A 19,241-nucleotide genomic window follows, 5' to 3' on the forward strand; every position below is an offset into this window, starting at 1 on the left:
CTAATAACATGCATGGTCGATGTCAAAAATCGTGATCATACTTAAGTGATTAAGGGTCAGACAATTTTTGCTTGTCCCTACCACCATGTGATTCCGCCACATAATCCCTACGGTAGAGTCATTGAGAATATTCATCATATTCCTGGAACCGTATGCAAAACGCACTACATTTCCGTTAAAATGGGTTGCATACTTCCATGATTTTTCATCGATCACTGATCATGACGAGGCACTATAGACTTCTTCGCAACCATCCCACCCCGGTCAACTTAAGAATAATTTTAGAATGACCTGATTATAAAAATTGAAAACCTAACAGATTTTAAAGAGATCCAAACAAAGTGTTTCATCATAAAGAGCACTTATGAAAATCTTGTAACCAAATAGAAACAGATGCTTTTCTATTATAAACTTGTTATAGATGTATCCCCCTGCAATATTACTCCAGGGAAATCTAGCAATTTTTGAGAGAAGAGTACTATCTATCTATCCCAAAGACCAGGCTTGATTACATGCTCGGGCACAGGTTTTTTTTCATTCGAGTATTTCTAATGGCCCTTGAAGTTTGAAATAATCGTATTAGGCGAATATGAGTTCTTTTAACATTTCGTACCAAAGACCGCTCACATATCCGTTTGAATAGGGTAGTTTCCTTCATCAAAGAAAACGAAAGGTATTGATTGCGATTCGTTACCCACCATAAGTGTATTCATAATATACAAATTATTTCGTTTTAGAAATACCGGTTTCGACGAATGGCAATGGTCCATTTTTATCCTCATTTGAAAAGGGCCAGATTGGCGCCCATGCGATGCCGCTCCACGTGACGTCACAGGGACCTAGTTTCTATAGGAGAAGATAGGAGTTATACGTCGTCTGAGGTTACCAATGCATGCACGAGGCGCAGAGCTCAGGGAAACATGTCTTAATAATCACTTATTAAAACTGGCTAAGGTCGGAAAGTTTTCCTCGTTTGATAAGGTATTAATAATCCTTATTTAAGCCAAGCGCTACCAGCCAGCAGGGTACTCAGCTACCCGCTAGTAGCCTGCGTCGTATCAGCGCTAAGCCTCGCCTCAAGGTCACCTCACATGACGGCAGCGGGAACCAGAAATACGCCATGCGGAGAGATTTCCCGGCATTCATACTTACGCGTCGCGTTTTCGCGCGCTTGAAAATTTTCTCTTTTCGTTTTATCGCGAAAAATAAATATCGTCATTTAAAATTCTAAAAGCGTGAAATATGTACTCCAGGAGTAATAATCTTTCGATTTAGGCAATAAAAAATAATAGGAAACCACCCTATTCCTGTCATAAAAAATCAATATGAAAAAATTTGAAACATCATAGTTTTGCTTCGCAGTTCTCTAATAGATTTGTGAAATATTTCTTCAAAGTTAACCGAGCTCTTAGAATCACGGCCATTCCAATTTTACTGATTTCTGATCAGAATTACGGTGACTAAGATTAAAGATACATCTACCCACTACTTCAAGTGGGAGCCCGTATTTCCCAGGCTAACAGGCTGCATTCGACCGAAAAACGGTTGTAACACGGATGAGCGAGAGGAGTCAATAGGGTTAGCTGGGGTAAGCCCCATTCCACCCCAGGAGCACTGAGGTGCAGGGGCGCAGCTAGGAATTAAGGTTGGGGGGGTTTAGGTGCAACTAATACCGGGGTGTGTGGGGGTATGGACTACCCACCAGGATAAGAGGTAAGTACGAGCTTAATAAATTGCGGAATTTTAAGATAAAAGGTTCAAAATGGTAAGTTTTGCGGCTTTCTGAGGGACATTTTATCAATCCTTACACTATTCTATTAGTAATATCAATCCAATTAAGTAAAATGGATTAAACTTAAAAATTTCTCTGAGCTCTGGGAGGGGGTTTTTAACCACCAAACCCCTCCCCCTCGCTGCGCCACTGCTGAGGTGTAATCAAAAACGTTTGCTGAATGAGGTTCTTAATATCTATTCACTATCTGCTATTCTGTGTCATCGAGTCATTACCGAAGTGGCTAATTTCAACCATGGATAACTTGATTTCACTGAATTAAACCAAACGTTATAAGACGGGACGAACTTAGACGAATGGTAACGCACGTAAAGATTTTTTCAACTTAACAAACGTAACCTTGGATACCAAGAAACAAATTTTGGTCTTTTTGATCATTTTTTCCCCGTGCGGTTTCGTGCGCTCCTGTGCTGCGGGTGACTCCATGCAATCAATTCACATGAGATGCCACCATATTCTCACGCAGCCGTAGACGGCACAAAAAGCACGAAAAAATATTTTATAGTGACTGCAGCATAATTATCAATGGGTCCGTCCGAAAGTAATACTGACGATGAAGCTGACATTGGTCGCAGTAGGATACTGAAAATTTTGGACGAGACTATTGAAAAGATAGAACTCGCGTTGTGTCTTCCCCTCTTCATAAAAAATCTCGATAGGTTTGCGAATCACCTTAGTGAAGATGAGCTTGAAATCTTGTCAAAGGAAATTCCTGAGGACAGCGAAAACCTCGATACGGATGATGCTTCGAAAAATGAAAACTACGCAGAAGAAATTAAAAGGACACCGTCATCCGAGAGTTTGGAGAGCTTACCACAGATTCCCATGGAAGGAAAAAACGCTCATAAATCGAAGGATGAGCTCAAAACGTTTGCCAGAAAAATGACGGTGGACATTAACGTTAAAAAGGCAATCGACATGATGAGGAAACGACCTGATTTGGTGAACGTTGCAAAAGCTGAATATCTAAGCTGCGACAAAGAGAGCCCGGGGTTGGTATTGATAGAAAATATGCGTGCTGTTAGACAAAATTCTCTCACAAGGCTTGAAGATGATCGAACTCCTGATGATGAGAAAAGGGAACTTCTTCACTACAATCATCTTTGGCACAAAAATGATGAGGCTTTAGCAAAAATAAAAGCACTCAAACCAATCTTGAACAAATGGAACACAAGAATCCAGGATGAGCAAGAAGGAAAGGATAAAATAATTAATGAAATGAAAAATCGGATGAAAAAATTTGAGAATGACTACCAAGAAGAGATTGAGAAAATATGGTAAAGTTAAATATGTAAATGAACAAATGTAGTTGATCAATCAACAATTCTTCTCTGTTAAAAAGTGACACAATGCCTTTTTCAGTGCTGACTCTGAAAAGAACATGGTGGTTGAAAGTAAGAGTAGTGAAGAGCGACAAGCTGTCATTAACAAAGAAATAAATTCATTGGATGAAAAATTTCAGAATACATTAACTGGACACTTAAAAACAGAAAAAGAGCTAAGGGTTAAAAGGTAATTACCATGACTTTCTGCCCTCCTGAAATTTAAAAATATTTTCCACATGCAAATACACTGACAATGAGAACACTTGAGCAGTAATACCATTATTCATACTTATCCTAACTGTTGACATGATGACTATTTTGGCAGACTAATGTAATGAGAAACTTGTGAGTAAAATTGCCCTTATCCTACAACCTCTTAAACATTGACACTGATTTCAAGTAGCTCCTTTTGGCAGAAAAAGCCTTTTGGGTAAAATTTGGCCACTCCCTGATTAATGAGGAGTAACTCCTTTAGTGTTTACCAGTGGATTAGGCCATCCAAGCCCATGTTTTGATGGCCAACTTCTGGAGAAGTTTCTATTCACTGTACGTTTGTCAGGAAATGAAACGTTCCCTGGTATAGGGCTCAACTATGTGGAAGTTGATATTCGCAAATGAAAAGATGACTTCGTTGACTTCCACTGATTTATTTTCTTGGTACCACATGTTTCGATCCATAGAGGTCATTTTCAAGTACAATAATTTTCAATGTTAAGCAAGCATATATACCCCTTGAAGGGGATAGGGGAGAGAGTGGAAGGAGTGGGTGTTAGGGGGAAGGGTTGCGTTGAAAACCCCAAATGGAGGTTACATTGTGAATTGGGAAAAAACCAACCATTAGAGGACGGCGCTGGTGAGACGGAGGGAGGGGTTACAGGGAGAGGTTGATTGACTAGGAAGGGTTTTCCCGTGAGTTGGGATAAAGGAAGAGGTAGTTTATCAGTAGTTGTGGAGTGGGGTGGTAGGGTTCTGGGTTTTTGTCCATCCATGATGTTAAGAGGCACTTGCAGGAGTAGGGAAAACCTTTCCAAAAGGATGTCATTTAGTAATTGACTGTTAGCCGTGTATGTACCCCCTTATTTCCAGGTCCTCCATTTTGTCCACCTTCCTCCCTTTCTTCTCTTAATGTAGTACCTCCGGTGCGAAGTCGCTTTTATGGTTCTCTTCCCGATATGCTTCGCAAAATGGGACTGTGCCAGAATGGTATTAAGGTAGCACCTCTTATGCTCTGCTACTCTTCTCACAAACTTGTGCCCTGTCTGTCCAACATATGCAGCACCGCAGTCGTTGGACTTTAATTTGTAAATTCCACTCCTTTCCAAAGGTTTCTTAGTCTTTCGTATTCCCCAGGAATTATTAGAGGTTGTCACTGTTATAGAATGTACACCTATACTTGTCTCTTGGGAAGAGGTTGCCTACTTTCTCTGAAATCATGCCATAATTTGGAAATTTACAACATAAAATTTTCTCCTTTTCCATTTTTCCTGACATGAAAAGTAATTGTTGGGCTCTGGATGAACCCTTCTTTAGGAGCATTCAGCCAATTAAATTTTTATTGTAACCGTTTGAGGTGGCTATTAATTTTATTGTCTATTATTCTTTGTTAAAAGCTTCCTTAATAAATTTCCCCAAAAGGCAAACCAGTCTGTTAATTAGAAAATGAAATGTGGATAGCTGTTGATAAACGCGGTGGCGGGAGTCTGAGGGGATGACGTGGTCCATAGCGGAGGCTTTATGGAAAATTTCAAATTCAAATTTCTTGTTTCTTCTTGACACTGCTACGTCCAGGAATTTCAGTTTTCCCTCTCCCTCTTTCTCATAAGTAAATTTTGAATTTTTGTGCAGAGAGTTCAGAATTTTAAGAAAATTATCTAATTGCCTATCCGTGCCAGTCCATATCGCAAACATATCATCAATGTATCGAAACCAGCAATATGAATTAGTTGGACACACTGAGTCACAATTGAACGATTTTTTCTCCAAGTTATCCATGTCAGCAGTTAACAGCTTGGCCAAAAGCGGTGATAAGGGGGAACCCCCCTTTCGAGGAAATTAAACCAAATATTACCAGAGTCAATTGTAATTAGTGATTTAGAAACATGATAGAAATCTTTAGCTTACAGTAAAATGAGTACTTATTATACATTAGCATTACTAGCTAACTTAAAACGTATAGAATGAAATGGACACAATTACAACAATATTTTTATCTACCACTCTTCACTGGTATGGATACTTATCTCCTCAGGGGTGCCAAACCTCCCCAACGCTGATAAAGGATTTCCCCAAAAATTAACGACTACCAGTAGATATCATTCATTTCTAAATTTGCAATAATATTTTGTCGGAAACTGTATTACACTAAAACTTTATATCTTGTTTGGGAAAAATTGGTATCAGTTGGAAACTGAGTAATTCAGAATGTGCATTGAATGAAAGGAAAAGTTTTACTAAATAAATGCATGCATACTAAGTTTGGTTGGAAATATTATTTTTGTATCAATTATAAAACAAGATATTAATCAAGATAAAAACCATTTGCTGTATTCACTACATTCAATCACCTAAGAAAGGGAAAAACACTTACCTGCTATCCTTATGATTTATTTCTATAGCAAGGGCAAATTTATGTATTTACTACCATAGCAAAATACTTAATCATTATGAGATAACCAACATGAAATTGATTTAAAAAAATTGTAATGGCTCCTCATTTAGGTGCATAATGGAAACATTCTCATTATTCCAGCAGAAAATTCATTCCTTCATAATTATGTTAATTGTAGGTATAAGACTGAAAACCAATTTGAAGTCTGTTTAAACACTTATGATAATGATATGGGAGAAAAACAATCTGAATATGATGAAATACTAGAAGGATACCAGGAAGAACAAAAAGAAATGGAATCATTGCAGGTTCTGACTCACTATCTACATATATTACACATTTTTCCTTGGTATTATAGTTGGTGGCTATTTTATGCCAAAAACATGCTTTTACTTTCCCTTTCCTAACAAATGGAAGAATTCAGCAAGGAGGTAAGATCAGATTACAAACTGATAAACCAACATCTCCCTATTAGGAAATCTAGAATTAATGCTAAGGTACTCATTAGTTACCATATGATGCAACTGTTACACAGTAATTTGATGGACTAAGACTATATAATTATCTATTTTCTTTTCCATACATGAGAAAGAAGCAAATGAATTTCAAAGAACCAGTAATGTATTGGACAATACATATGTAAGTGGAGTAAAATTACATAAAAGCTGAAAATCAAAGAACTGATTTACTTCCAGGAAAAATATGACGAACAAGACAAAGAATATGTAGTTCTGATGGCAGAAAAAGCTCATGAGGATCAGCTCGAGTTGGAGAGAAAGGTTGAAGACCTGCGTCGCCGTGTTGCTGCGCGGATAATCCAGACTCATTGGCGGGCAATGAAACAAAGACGGCTTGAACGAGCTAGGAGCAAGAAGAAAAAGAAGGGAAAAAAGAAGAGGAAAAGGAAAGGAGGGAGTAAAAAGAAAAAGCCAAAGGCAAAAAGAAAATGAAATGAACTAAATGACTCAGATTTGGGAAATCATTTTATGATGACATCACTTTGATGTCATGTCAAACAGATACACACTTTTATGTATCCCAAGTTGTTGTAATACAAATTACTATTTCAGAATTATACTTCAAATAGAAACATCTAGCAAAATACCATAAATTTTCTACTTTTTGATCTTCTGAAGTATGCTATGTACTTTCACACATTCACTTTAAAGCAAAAAACAAAGCTTGTTCAAAAACCGCACAGTGTAGAGAGTGAACTGCTTTTTTGTAGCAACACTTAAAATTTTTCTTTTTAAATGACCTTTTACAGGAAAAATAAACATATGCCTTATCAAGAAACCTAAAAATTTCAAATTCTAAAAATAATGCTTAAATAAATCACCCTCATACAATACTATTATACATTATTATTATCATCATCACAAATAAATTCAGGAATATAGAAATTTGAAAACTTGAAGTTTCCACCTCTTATATACACTAAATCAAGCTGGTTCGAGAGATCATTGTAGACTGCATTTGTCACTCAACCACTGCACCCTTTTCAACTCACGCTCTTGCACTGCCTTGCAATATAATTTTTTGACTCTGAAAAGAGTCATACAAAATATGTACCTGGAAACACCTTATCTTGTGGTAGGATGCACCAAAATATCTTCCTTCATAATTGTCTTTTGTTCACCCCTAGCCATGGAAATATTCATTTCTGAGTGGCAACCTTGCCCTCTGCCTCATAAGATTCTGCTTATAATGGGACTACAGGCATTCAGGCTACTCAATTGAATTTGACTTTTTGAGAGGGCTTTTAACACCCAAGTTTATTTTAACCTTTAAGCACACATTTATTTATTTATTTTTTTAACACCAAAAACAGCACCTAGGCCTAACACTTCTAAGCACTAAGGCCTAACATCTTATACCATATTTACTTTTTACAACCGTTTTACTTACTTTTCATGACAGTGAAATTTATTACCTTTAAACAGGACAGTATTAACTTAATAAATAACAAAATGTGACTTTAAATTAGATTTTTGCTTCGATTTAATGAGTTCGAAGTGGTGGTTTGGTGTGAGACTCATTTCTGTGTCTATGTACAAATATTTGTCTATATTCCATAAAAACATACAGTAGACTCTCGTTATTACGAAGTTCACAGGACCGAAAAACAGGAGGTTCGTAATAACGAAGTTAGTATGAAGGTTTCTGTTAGGAATCGTCGAAAAATACCGCATGTGATAAACACGATTAAATTATGCGGAATTATTATATATAAACAGGAAAATTAATTTCAGTTTCTCCACAGAAGAATGTGGCATGACATAATCGAAGGTTGATATCTTCCCGAATACAGTAAGTCCGATATACGAACTAAATGCGTTCCAAGACCTTGTTTCTAAGTTGATAAACCTACGGTCTGGCCGTTGGGAGTTGTCTGATGACAGGCAGAATGGTCTAGGTTGGCGTAGCGTTGCCAGGAAAGAAAGGGAAATGCCTACAAAGGGCTCCGTGAAGAAAGGAGCAGGAAGGGACGACGAGCATGAAGGACCCAAAGGAAGAATCACTTGTTTTGGTGATTTGAAGAAAGGGCTTGTTTTGGTGGATCAGGCTTATTTCGGTGCTCTTTACGCATTTGACAAAGTTGCATGACTAGGCGATAATGTGAGGTGCGTTTGGGGGACAGCGATTGGCTGTAAACCGTGCTGGTGCAGGGTTATCCGCCCCTCCTATCGTGCTGTCATCGGAAAACTCTCGTCAGCCGGACTGTATGCAAGGCATCGAGGAGTACGGTTATCTTGCAGAATGCAACACTGCATAACAATTGTGCACTAACTCACGACTGTGACGAACTGATCTAGCTGGGTGTGCAACACAGCCGGAGCAAAAAAAAATGGCTCTCCGCGGCAAGGAAGAATGGGCGAAATGCTGAACAGTTCCTAATTTCACACTGGATTCAATGATACTTTGTTCAGATTATGCCCAGAGTGCGAGTTCCTCTACGCCGCACCGCGTAGCAACGGCCAAATCAAAAGGCACCAAATTCGAAATTTGAAATTTTTGAATGCTGGTATCTCTGAATGTTCATAAATCGAATGTGCGTAGGAACAGGAGTAACTGTACATCAAATTTACAAGCTGTAATGAGTCGGTCACTATGATTCCCCAGGAATGAAGCTTATTATATGACGTGGTGTGTATGGTGAAGAAAGAACCATAATTGATGCTCTTAGCCACAGTACACTAGCAAACTTAAACGTGACGGGATTATTAAAACTTAACGTAGTTAATATCCACCTAAATGCCATTGATTATGCGTGGAACTTCATAATAATGTTCACTTTGTAACCGCCGGGACCAGGACTGAGGTTCGTAATTTCGTAAAAACGAAAATTTCGTAATAACGTTTCTTTTCCTGTAGCTTAGATAGCCCTTTTCATTGGAACCAATGATTTGCTTCATAATAACGAGAACTTCGTAATAATGTTGTTTGTATTAACAAGAGTCTACTGTATTAGAAGTGTCATACTGTAATGGGAACAAGTGATTGTGTGTAAAAATCAAAATAAAATGATTATTTAATATAAAAAGCATGCATCTAAACATAACATATTTCATACACATGTAACAAAAATTTGTGGAAAACCACAAAAAATTGAAAATGAGAGATGGAATTCAACTTCTCATACATGCACGTACCCAGCGAGGGGCAGGAGGTGGCAGCTGCCCCCCCCTTGAAGCAAAAATCGCAAACATCTTTCAGAAAATAATACTTTTTCAAGCAAATAATTTGAAAAACTAATAAAGAGCTTAACCCTTTCGAGACGGCTGAGTTTTCGTCTTAGCATGACTGCTGTACTGAGCCCCAAGAGACTCTTCTTTCTCGTGGTACGGAGCATATTGGAGGGTATTCATTAAGAAGGATCTCGCTGAACCTATTTCGACCCCTCTACGCTTTGACTTCGCATTATCTCGAACTCCGAGAGTAGTTGTGCTCCCTCCTTTCCGGGTTTACGACCATACCTGCGGCATAGGTTTGCGGTAAACTTATGTATTGCTTATATGTATTTAGCAAATTGATAATTGTTGCTTGCACGTAAATTGCAGACTTTGAATTGTATTCCTCATTTTTTTCTGAGCATTGTCAAATTTTAAACGAAGTTTGAAGGCCAATGTTAACGCATTTAATGCAGCAACAATTTCCATGTTGATGTTTATACATAACTTGAGATATAAGTTAACATTTAGCGTAGAATTTCGTTTAAAAATTGTAAACGCTGCTCAAAAGATAAATAATCCAATTCTTACTTTATTTTTCTTGAAAAATGAACAAATATTTATTTCGAAACCTGACTGGATAAACAATTGTATGACCGCTGTCCCTTACCACTAAGGGGGGTTATAAAAGACTAGGGGTCCGGGTACCTGCTCCCGGATTCCGAGCGTAAATTCTAAACCCCGCAGGATTGGGTCCCGAGATAAGCATTCTCATTTAGCACTTACACAGTCCAGTCAACAGAATCGCTTCATCTGCCTACCTAAAACTTTTCTCACAACAATACACAATGGTTTTCCAATAATTGGTCTCCTGTTTAAATAAAAGATGGTAGCACTTTTCACAATATTTTAATTCGTATGATGCGTTTCAGCTCACAGAGCCATCATCTGGTACTGATCATCTGACCAGACCAGATGATGGCTTTGTGAACCAAAACGCCTCGTAAGTTTGCATTAAAATATCATGGTAAAGTGCTACCATCTTTAATTTAAATATGTCGAACTTCCACCATACGCCTGTATCAGTTGAACTTGGTCTCCTGTTATTTACCTTCCAGTTTAGGTGACCTTTGCGAGCAAGTTTAGAGTAATTATGTAAATGTTGCATACTTGATAAGGTTCCGTATTGAAAATTATTGTACTAAAAATTCAAAATAGCTCTTATCAAGAGAAAATTTAGATTTCCATATAGGTTGAAAACAACAGAAAAGGCATCATAGTAAAAATATGTATCTAATTTAGCACCAGTTGGGGGATACAAATGACCATAGGGAACAATACCGTGTGAACAAAGCTATGATGTATGACCTTGCTATGAAGCATAACTAGATATAGATGCATCAAGACTAATGGAACAACTATTTTTTCAGGAAAAAACTTTTATGAATGCCTCCCTAGTCAATAAAAAAAAGATTTCATTTTTTGATAATAATGTGATGGTTAATAAGGCCAACAAACTTTAGAGGTAGTTTTAATTCAATTTAAAATTTTAGAAATGTTAAAAAATAGTAAACAGATTTATTGAAACATACAAAATTTGTATTTGTTTGGTTAAAATTACAATACCATGATTAGTTTACAGATCACGTAATTAACATATACTAAACTCAAAATATAGCAAAATAGTATTTGGTAAAAAAGCAAGAACAAGGCAATATAACAATTAGATATTAAAACTCTTAGACCGGCAACATTGAATAAATCTTTCAAAAACCATAACAGTCTTCACAGATATTTGTTAGTTATACATGTATAAAAAGTCTCATTAAGTATTGCTGTACATAAAGTACTGTAACAAAAGTCATTTCATAATAAAAAATGGCAAATATGAATGGCACGTATCTCTTTTATTAAATAAGCAAATAGAGTTTAACCTTCATTGGAACTTGTCATGCATTCTCACTGGCATGGCCATTTGACTGTGGACTAACCTCTCTCTCCAATCTGTCACCCTGATCTCTTCTGATGCGTGGGCGCTCCCTTACACATGACATAAATGACAAGGCACGCCTCACACCTTCTGCTCCACCATCTTTACCTGTTTCAGGGAACATTACCTGGAGAAAGAATAATGAATAAATAAAACATCACACAAAATCACTCTTCACTGTAATGATATTTAGCGACATATCTTTCCAATTATAATTCTACATCTGTTTTGGCTATCCAGATCATGAAGATTTCTCTTACACCATCTCTCTTAAGTCTTAAGCTCCCTGACTTCCCACTCACCCTTCCTTGACATATTTGTAACATGTTTTTAAAAATTTTCCTCCTCAATGCATTTAAAAGATAAATAAATGTGTTCAGTTTGGGTATGATTAAAATTGCTATTATTTTCAACTACATATGATCATTATAAAAATAAAGTAAGCTTTTTAAAAATATTTTTATTTTCTAAACTCAACTAAAAGATTTTTCCTTAACTAGACCTTATTTTCCAGTGGATAAAAATTCCTAATTATGAGCATAAATAGTACTGATCACCTTGATTCTCAATTTTTTTCACATACATAGGAAATTGAAACAAGCAGTAATTTACCATTAACCAAACTAATTCAAAATAAAAACTTGATGCCATGTTAAAGAGGGGCCACATCTCTCCTGCACTACTCCTATGATGGAGTGCCAATGAATTACTCAGTTATGATATTGGGCGAGTATGTAAGATTTCAAAGATGTTCACAGAATCAACCTGCTGGAATAACAATCAATAGAATTTAATGTAAGTTCCATGACAAGTGGCAGGTTATACCCCTTCTACCAACTCATTGCGGGTGACCTTGAATGCACTTGTGTCCCTTTCACTCTTCTAGCCAATCACAGAAGAGTGGCACATGAAAGTGTGGAGGAGGATTCAGTCTCCCTATGAGGACTTCCATATAGTAAACATTGCTCTCCAGCCCACAGTGTTTCCAAACGTGTCTGTGGAGTTTGCACAGTGTTCCTTTGCGTGGTTTACTTGTAGTGAGCGCACATTTACTTTCACAGACAGGCAACACTGTTTGGCTGCGTTGACGATAGTGTAAGGGAATAGGGAGGTGGAGGGGACAGTGCCTCTGATTGGCTACTAGCTCTCTCCAGTCCAGTCTCCAGGAGTTGAGAAAAAGGGCATATAGTATGAACCTAGATCATGAGTCTTCCACCTTTTTCAATGCAAGGGCCAAAAATTGATTTCACATTGTCTGGAGAGACACAATGCTCCACCTCACTAAACAGCACATCAATGAAATAAAATAAAACATATAACATCAAAGTGCAATAATCTTTATTGGTCTCGAAGTTCAATCAATCTGATTTTTGAGATTGTTTATTATTGAGGAGAGTGTTGATATATATTTTATATTTTGCAGCACAATACAATATTTTCTGCAGCCTCTAGGGGCCAGAAGAAATTAGTCAGCAGGGTGCATGTGGAAAAACCTATCATCGTACAGCTTATGGAGTAAGACGGCATAAGAGGAAAACCTCATGCTAGCTTTTTAATTCAAACAATCCTGTTTCCTTTAAGTGGACATTGTGGTTTCCCTAATTTAAGGTTAGCACAGATCCAATTTGGATTTTGCAGTTTCAAAAATAAAAAGAAAATAAGAACAAAGCTTGCTCTGAAGTTACAAGACACAGACATGCAACACAGATACACTAGCTTTGTACAGGCATACCCCGAGTTACGTATGTCTCGACTTACGTAAATCCGTACTTACGTAAGCGATAACCGTAATTCAAATGATTACGTTAATTTTCGAATGCGAGCGCGAAGAAGTAGATATTCGCTCGTACAACCTATGGTAGAAAAAATATCGAATAGTTATAGAGTTTTTTACGTGCTGAAAATAACAAAGTGACCCATTTTTGTCATTCCTCGAAGGAAAATTCATTAATTTCTGTAGAAAAATCGCTTATAAATCCCAAGTCAGCAATCAACGTGAAAATTTGCAGTTCTAGCGATGGATGTGGTGGCGTATGTGGTTGCGCTCATTCCTGTACGATACAACTTGTTATACAGCAATTTCTGAAGCGCCAACGCAAAGGTTCGACTTACGTAAATTTTGACTTACGTATAGTCTGCCGGAACGCATCTCTTACGTAACTCGGGGGATGCCTGTACTCATATTATAAGTTGAAGATATGACATCACTTAAGCAAATATGTATACCACTCAAACATTGGCTGCAAAGCAGTCTGAGCTGAAAAAATACGCACATCTCTAAACTCATGAATTTGAATCCTATACAAATGCTAATAATACAATATACTTACCCTTAATTTAGCTTCTAATATATCTTTTGCCTTTTCTGACGACTGTATCTTTTCTCGAGCACTTTCCAACTCATGATCCAACTTGATTCGGTCTTCTTCCAATTTTTTCAATTTTGACTCAGCATCTAAAAATGATAGAATTAACAATGTAAATCATTAAATTAGGCAACATAATCACCATATTCTTAAGTCCCAATAAGAAATTGGATTTAGCTATGGAAATTCTCCATGTATGCGACTGTTCAGTAGACATTCCGTCTGCATGCTTCCTCATTTTTCGGAGTTGTCTTTTAGACCATTACATGCTGGGAATTCAAATATTAGTTCTAGGAGGCCAATGTTATTCTGCTAAATAATTAAGAAGTCCCTGCGAAGCACCCAATCACCTTCTCTATTCAGGAAAGCTGAGAATATTGTATACAGCTGTCTACTACCATCCTAAGCAAGAATTTTGAGGGAAGAAGATTCTATTCTTTTCCAGGGAAAAATGGACGCATTCAAGTAGAGATCAATTCAGTCATGGAATTCCCCCATGACTGCGATCCTTCCGATTCCAAAAAATGATTGCTCGCAAATATTCAATTTGCAGGCAATCATTTTTTGGAATGGTCTTTTTGACTGCAACATGCCCAAGCACTCATTTCTGATTGGTGAGAGTTCAGATAGTCATGCCAGTGCTAATAAATGATTAGCAGCCTTACCATAGTCCACTTTATACAGACAGGGAAGCTGATGATATGCTATACCACTGGTCTACTCTGTGCTTATAACTGTTCTTCACTGAATGTATTCAAACAAATTTACAAGATATGTACACACGTGATGTGCAGTAATCAACAGGAAGGTTAAGAGATTTGGTAAAGCAATATCATTATTTTTTCACCAAAAAACTGTAATTTAATTATTATGACATCAAATATTTCAATTATTCAAACATAATTACGTTTAAAATAAAAATTGTGAAATTACAGGTGTTACTTCTGGATATATGCATGATTGTGAAACACGACCAAAACGTTCTACTACCCATAACATATTAACCCAAAAAAGATGACATTTTTGATGGACATTGGCTATCATGAGTTCTCATTATTGTTAAATATTGTATCTAAGAGATCTAATCTGTATACTAGTTACTGTGGTTGAGTTGAAGTAAAATAATATTGTCCTGTGCGTTGTGTGAAGTTATTAGTAAAATAATTAAAGAATTAGTGGAAGTTTCAACAATTATAAGAGTGATTTTCTAGGGATCTTCAGCACTCATTTTTGTATAACCAACTTCTACCGTATATGAATGGGAGATTTTAGAAAATAAAAGAAAAATACTTTGTTCAATTCCACACTTTAATTAAAATAGTACGACCCGGATTTCTGCATATCATGCTATCACCAGGAGATTTTAGGTTAAATTAAAAAGAAATGTTATCCATCCATCATCTCTAAAGCAATGGTATAAAACATTTAAACATGTACATGGGAGAATAGTACATTAAAATGCTATGTTTAGGTTACACATAGGTCACTACCATGCTTAGGACAAAAATGTGTGGACTATCTATATAGGTGCCGTAATTATACAGGACTACATGGAAGTTTTTTCTATATAATAAATAGGAATGTTCTTGGATCTTAACTTAGCAACATGGAGGTCACAAAACCTACCTTGCAACTGAGCTTCCTTATTTTTCTGAAGTTCTTCAAACAGCCTCCTTTTTTCTCTTTCCTCTTCCAAAAGTAATCTCTGTTCATCCTGAAGTTTCTCTAACTCTTCTCTCTTCTCCCACTCTTCTCTTAAAACCCTAGAAAGAAAAACAACACTAATATCAGAATTGATCAAATATGTAACATCAAATCAAGGGGAGGTATGCATCAAGACATTTTCTCGCATGTACACCCATGTCTCGTATAGCGCAATTTCGATTAGCGCAATTTCGATATAGCGCAAATTCACGGGGAAACATTGCAACGCAGTGTAGCCTAATCAAAATCTTAAACGCTCTCATGATAAAACGTGAACTTGCGCTAAGTACACACGAAATTTCTATCATTTTACGCATATTAATATTATTGCTTGCCTCAAATCTTCTTTTTTGTTTATATATTAATCGAAATCCATTGCTGTGCAATGGCCAAAAGTATTACTCGTCATTGGGTCTAGATAGCCGGCCTACCGAAGTAATTTATCCCGTCTCCTTAACAGAATGATAATAAATAATTTAGATCGTTAATTATGCGAGGGGCTAGTGGAAATGATTTTTTTTCAGCAATACGGTTTGAGACGTATTTTTTCCGTCATAGGTTATCGGGCGGTTGACTTCCAGGTGAAGGGTCTAAGCTAAAGCCTTCAAGGTCATCGGTATTCACGGGGTAGAAATGGAGCGGTGGCCGAGTTGCGCATGAATAGCATCAACACATAAAAGGGTCCGCTATAGTGTCTCAAACACAATGGCTTCGTTCCCTCCCCGCAGTCGTAGGCCTTGTGCGTCTCAGGAATACAGTTCAGCAGTGGAAGGTGATTTAGATAGAGCCATACAGAGTAAAAACCAAGAGGATATGGCAAAAAATAGGAATGCGTGTAGAAAAATCAAGAATTTATCAAGAAAAACTATAAACCTAGAAGAGGAATGGAAAGAGGTCAATTGCTCTGAAACTGGAGAGCGTCAAAGCGATATTGCGCGGAAGTTTAAATGCACGATGCCTTATTCTGAATAAAGACGAAGTTAAAACATCAGTGACCTCAGCCGCACCAACTTCAACCAAGCGGTCTACACATACGGAAAGTTTATGGTGAATCAGTACAAAAAGACGAGAGTGGTAATCGCTCCGAGACATTTAGTGAAAGCTCCGGTTGGTTCCAGAATTTAAACGGCAAGCAGGTATTTTCAGTGCGGCGATATCAGGTGAATCTGCAAGTGTTGATAGCGCAGCCACCACAACATTTTCTGATGAACTCCAAGCTGTTATTGAAAGTGGCTCCTTTCCCCCTCAACTAGTTTTTAGTGTTGACGAGACGATATTCTAGTGGAAAAGAATGCATTCTCGTTCATTCATTTTCAGGGAAGGAAAACCTGGGTCAGGTTTCAAGGCATTTGAAGACTGTTTCACGTAGCTGCTAGTGACTCGGAGGACTTCAAATTAAAATGATTTATCATTCATAAACTCCGCTAGCTATGGAATGGCATTTAAAGTAGCATTCTCCTGTCATTTCGATGAGCGACAAAAGGGCCTGGGTGACACAATAGTTGTTTTTAGACTAGTTTGAAAAATCGTCAACTGCCGGCAACGCATTACGATCCCCTGAGATAGCAGATGTTAGACCACCCGCACGACAGGATGGAATTTCGAAAGCACGTAAGAATTTTTTTTAACGTGAATAAAAGTCTTTGAATGCGTGAATACTATCTTTGAAGATGTTTTGAACTATAAATATTTATAGAAATAATGTTTTCTAAGGCTTTTTACGGGAATATAGATGTTTTAGAGGAAATTCAATACCCAAGACCCACGCTACCTGGAACGCATCCCTATCTTCCCTATGTTAAAACGCTCTCGTATAACGCAAATTCGTATAGCGCAAAGACCCCAAGGAACGCATCCCTTGCGCTATACGAGACATGGGTGTATGTTCACCCTGGGAAATATTTCATTAGCCTAGCTTAGCTAAAATTGGCAAATTTGGAGGGAAACCCTTACCTTACATTATTGCATTTGCAAATTTTGCATATCACTAACCACTAACCCATTCTCAATATTTACTCAGTAAAAGTGGGAAATATTTTTCACAAGACTCATAACAGACAAGAACATAGGAAGTAAAAAAAAACATCTAACATGAGCAATAAAAAACAACAAATGGTCAAGTATGACATTGAGATATACTGGACATTAACTATCATATAGAAAAAAAAAATTTCCCTGCTAGGCAGCCATGATGATGCCACTAGCACTACAAAAATTAAACTAAGGACTTATAGCATTTTCTTTCCAGTGTATCACTAACTTTAATAATAAGTTTATAAAAAGATACTACACAAGCACTTCTATCATATTCCTTCTTAGAGCAAATCTTTATTCTTCTAAGGAGCATGAAATAATTTTTCAAAGATATTTGCTAAAACAATTTTGTAACTTTTATATCAGATTTTCTCCATTGTCTAGAAATATTGACGTAAAATTTTTTATTTTTATTAGTAAAAATTTTTATACCTAATATATTTTTATAACTAATCAAGTTGCTGTCACAATTGTAAAAATAATAAAATTTGAAAAAAAAAATTCAAGAAAAACATAATATATTGAAAACTTAATGTCGGACTATATGTATAATTAACACGTTGCGTAGGGATGGCGAGAATTCTCGTCATTTTTTCCCGAATGTTCTGGACGGATGAAGAAAATTCTTATCATTTAGGCATGTCAACCTAAACAATTTTAAAGCGTACAATACGTATTCGTTAGTACGTTTTCAGTTGTTGCTTGTTATTTATAATGAATTGATGCATCATAACGTTTGATTGGGTTAAGTTATATTCTAAACATTAGCCTACCCCGATACACAACATGTTAAATAATATCATTAAAGCGGTCTGTAAAGCATATGTATAAATATTTTAGGGTTGATAGTAAATTTTGATAGAAAAGTTTTGGACTTCTGTCCATTTAAAGAGGGGCTTGGCCCCACTGTGTGCCAGGCCGGATTGAAATGGGTGCCGTGATGACTACAGCGGCTAGCGTCAACGGCATGATTCGACTCATTTGAAGACATGCATGGAGACCTATGGTAATTTTAGAGCATGAAGCTCAGTTGGGGGAAGGAAGGAACAGAAAGGATAGGAGGAGAAGGGTGCTACTTATTAGCAGATGGATCGTCAGATATTTGGCGCTCCACTGAGCTTCAATGCAAAAGTAATTCGTCCAACACATCCCCGGTTCAAGTTTCATTGTATCCAATTGTGTTTAGTTATGCGTGCTTCTTTCACTGCCTTTCTTGACCGATTGGCAACAGATGTAGTAAATACTAAGCGATTTTGCTAAATCTAGCTGCTATCTTACTTTCCTTCAGCACCTGGGTGAGGGCTATCAAAAAGGGAATCCACAACATGAAACATTTTTTTTTGCATATGGACTGGCAGCGTTAAATATCAGACGAAGGAAAGGAATTTTAAAATGCCAAAACCTAGTGTTACCATTCTTACCTGGAAGAGTGAATTCAGCTCACAAGGATTTTAAGTAAAAGACAAAGAATTACCTTACAAATTTTGCAATAAAAGACTTAAGTTTGAAAGATGTGACACATTGCTAAAGCACATCGGTAGCAATACATAAAAACTAGCAAAAGAAAGGGGCCCTGCAAAAGGACAGCTACCATTTGAACAGACAGTTATTCAGTCATAAAAAGCAGAGGAGGAGAAAGAGGAGTTTGTCATCACTACTGCTGAAGCATTTTTAAATTCTGGCATTAGTGTAGAGAAACTTGATAATCCAAAAATTTGGGAATGGCTCTCAAAGTACCCACATGAATGGTA

The 19,241-nt window shown here is 37.0% G+C and overlaps 2 protein-coding genes across 2 annotated transcripts in view; one reads left to right on the plus strand and one right to left on the minus strand.

Moving 5' to 3' along the window:
* Positions 1 to 2,165: 2,165 nt before the first annotated feature.
* Positions 2,166 to 6,132, plus strand: LOC124159712 (dynein regulatory complex protein 10-like). Its single transcript, XM_046535623.1, has 3 exons — positions 2,166 to 3,069; positions 3,155 to 3,304; positions 5,904 to 6,132. Exons 1-3 carry the CDS (start codon positions 2,318 to 2,320, stop codon positions 6,130 to 6,132), a joined length of 1,131 nt encoding a protein of 376 aa, XP_046391579.1. The 5' UTR covers positions 2,166 to 2,317.
* A 192-nt stretch (positions 6,133 to 6,324) lies between these two features.
* LOC124159020 (differentially expressed in FDCP 6 homolog) overlaps positions 6,325 to 19,241 on the minus strand; it is a 31,243-nt gene continuing 18,326 nt past the window's right edge. Inside the window, exons 8-11 of the mRNA XM_046534506.1 lie at positions 15,379 to 15,515; positions 13,717 to 13,841; positions 11,388 to 11,513; positions 6,325 to 6,586 (exon numbers count right to left, since the gene is read on the minus strand). Of these exons, the coding sequence (XP_046390462.1) occupies positions 6,398 to 6,586; positions 11,388 to 11,513; positions 13,717 to 13,841; positions 15,379 to 15,515 (577 nt within the window). The 3' untranslated portion in view covers positions 6,325 to 6,397. The remainder of the gene's footprint in view (positions 6,587 to 11,387; positions 11,514 to 13,716; positions 13,842 to 15,378; positions 15,516 to 19,241) is intronic.

The sequence above is a fragment of the Ischnura elegans genome, chromosome 5 (genome assembly GCF_921293095.1).
Source record: "Ischnura elegans chromosome 5, ioIscEleg1.1, whole genome shotgun sequence".
Classification (NCBI taxonomy): Eukaryota; Metazoa; Arthropoda; class Insecta; order Odonata; family Coenagrionidae; genus Ischnura; species Ischnura elegans.

What these genes read in the sequence shown, in the direction of transcription:
- LOC124159712 (XM_046535623.1), top strand. Translation starts at nt 2,318, where the DNA reads ATGGGTCCGTCCGAAAGTAATACTGACGATGAAGCTGACATTGGTCGC. An exon ending in GAAGAGATTGAGAAAATATG is followed by an intron (nt 3,070 to 3,154) that starts GTAAAGTTAAAT and finishes TGCCTTTTTCAG; the next exon opens with TGCTGACTCTGAAAAGAACA. An exon ending in AAAGAGCTAAGGGTTAAAAG is followed by an intron (nt 3,305 to 5,903) that starts GTAATTACCATG and finishes TGTTAATTGTAG; the next exon opens with GTATAAGACTGAAAACCAAT.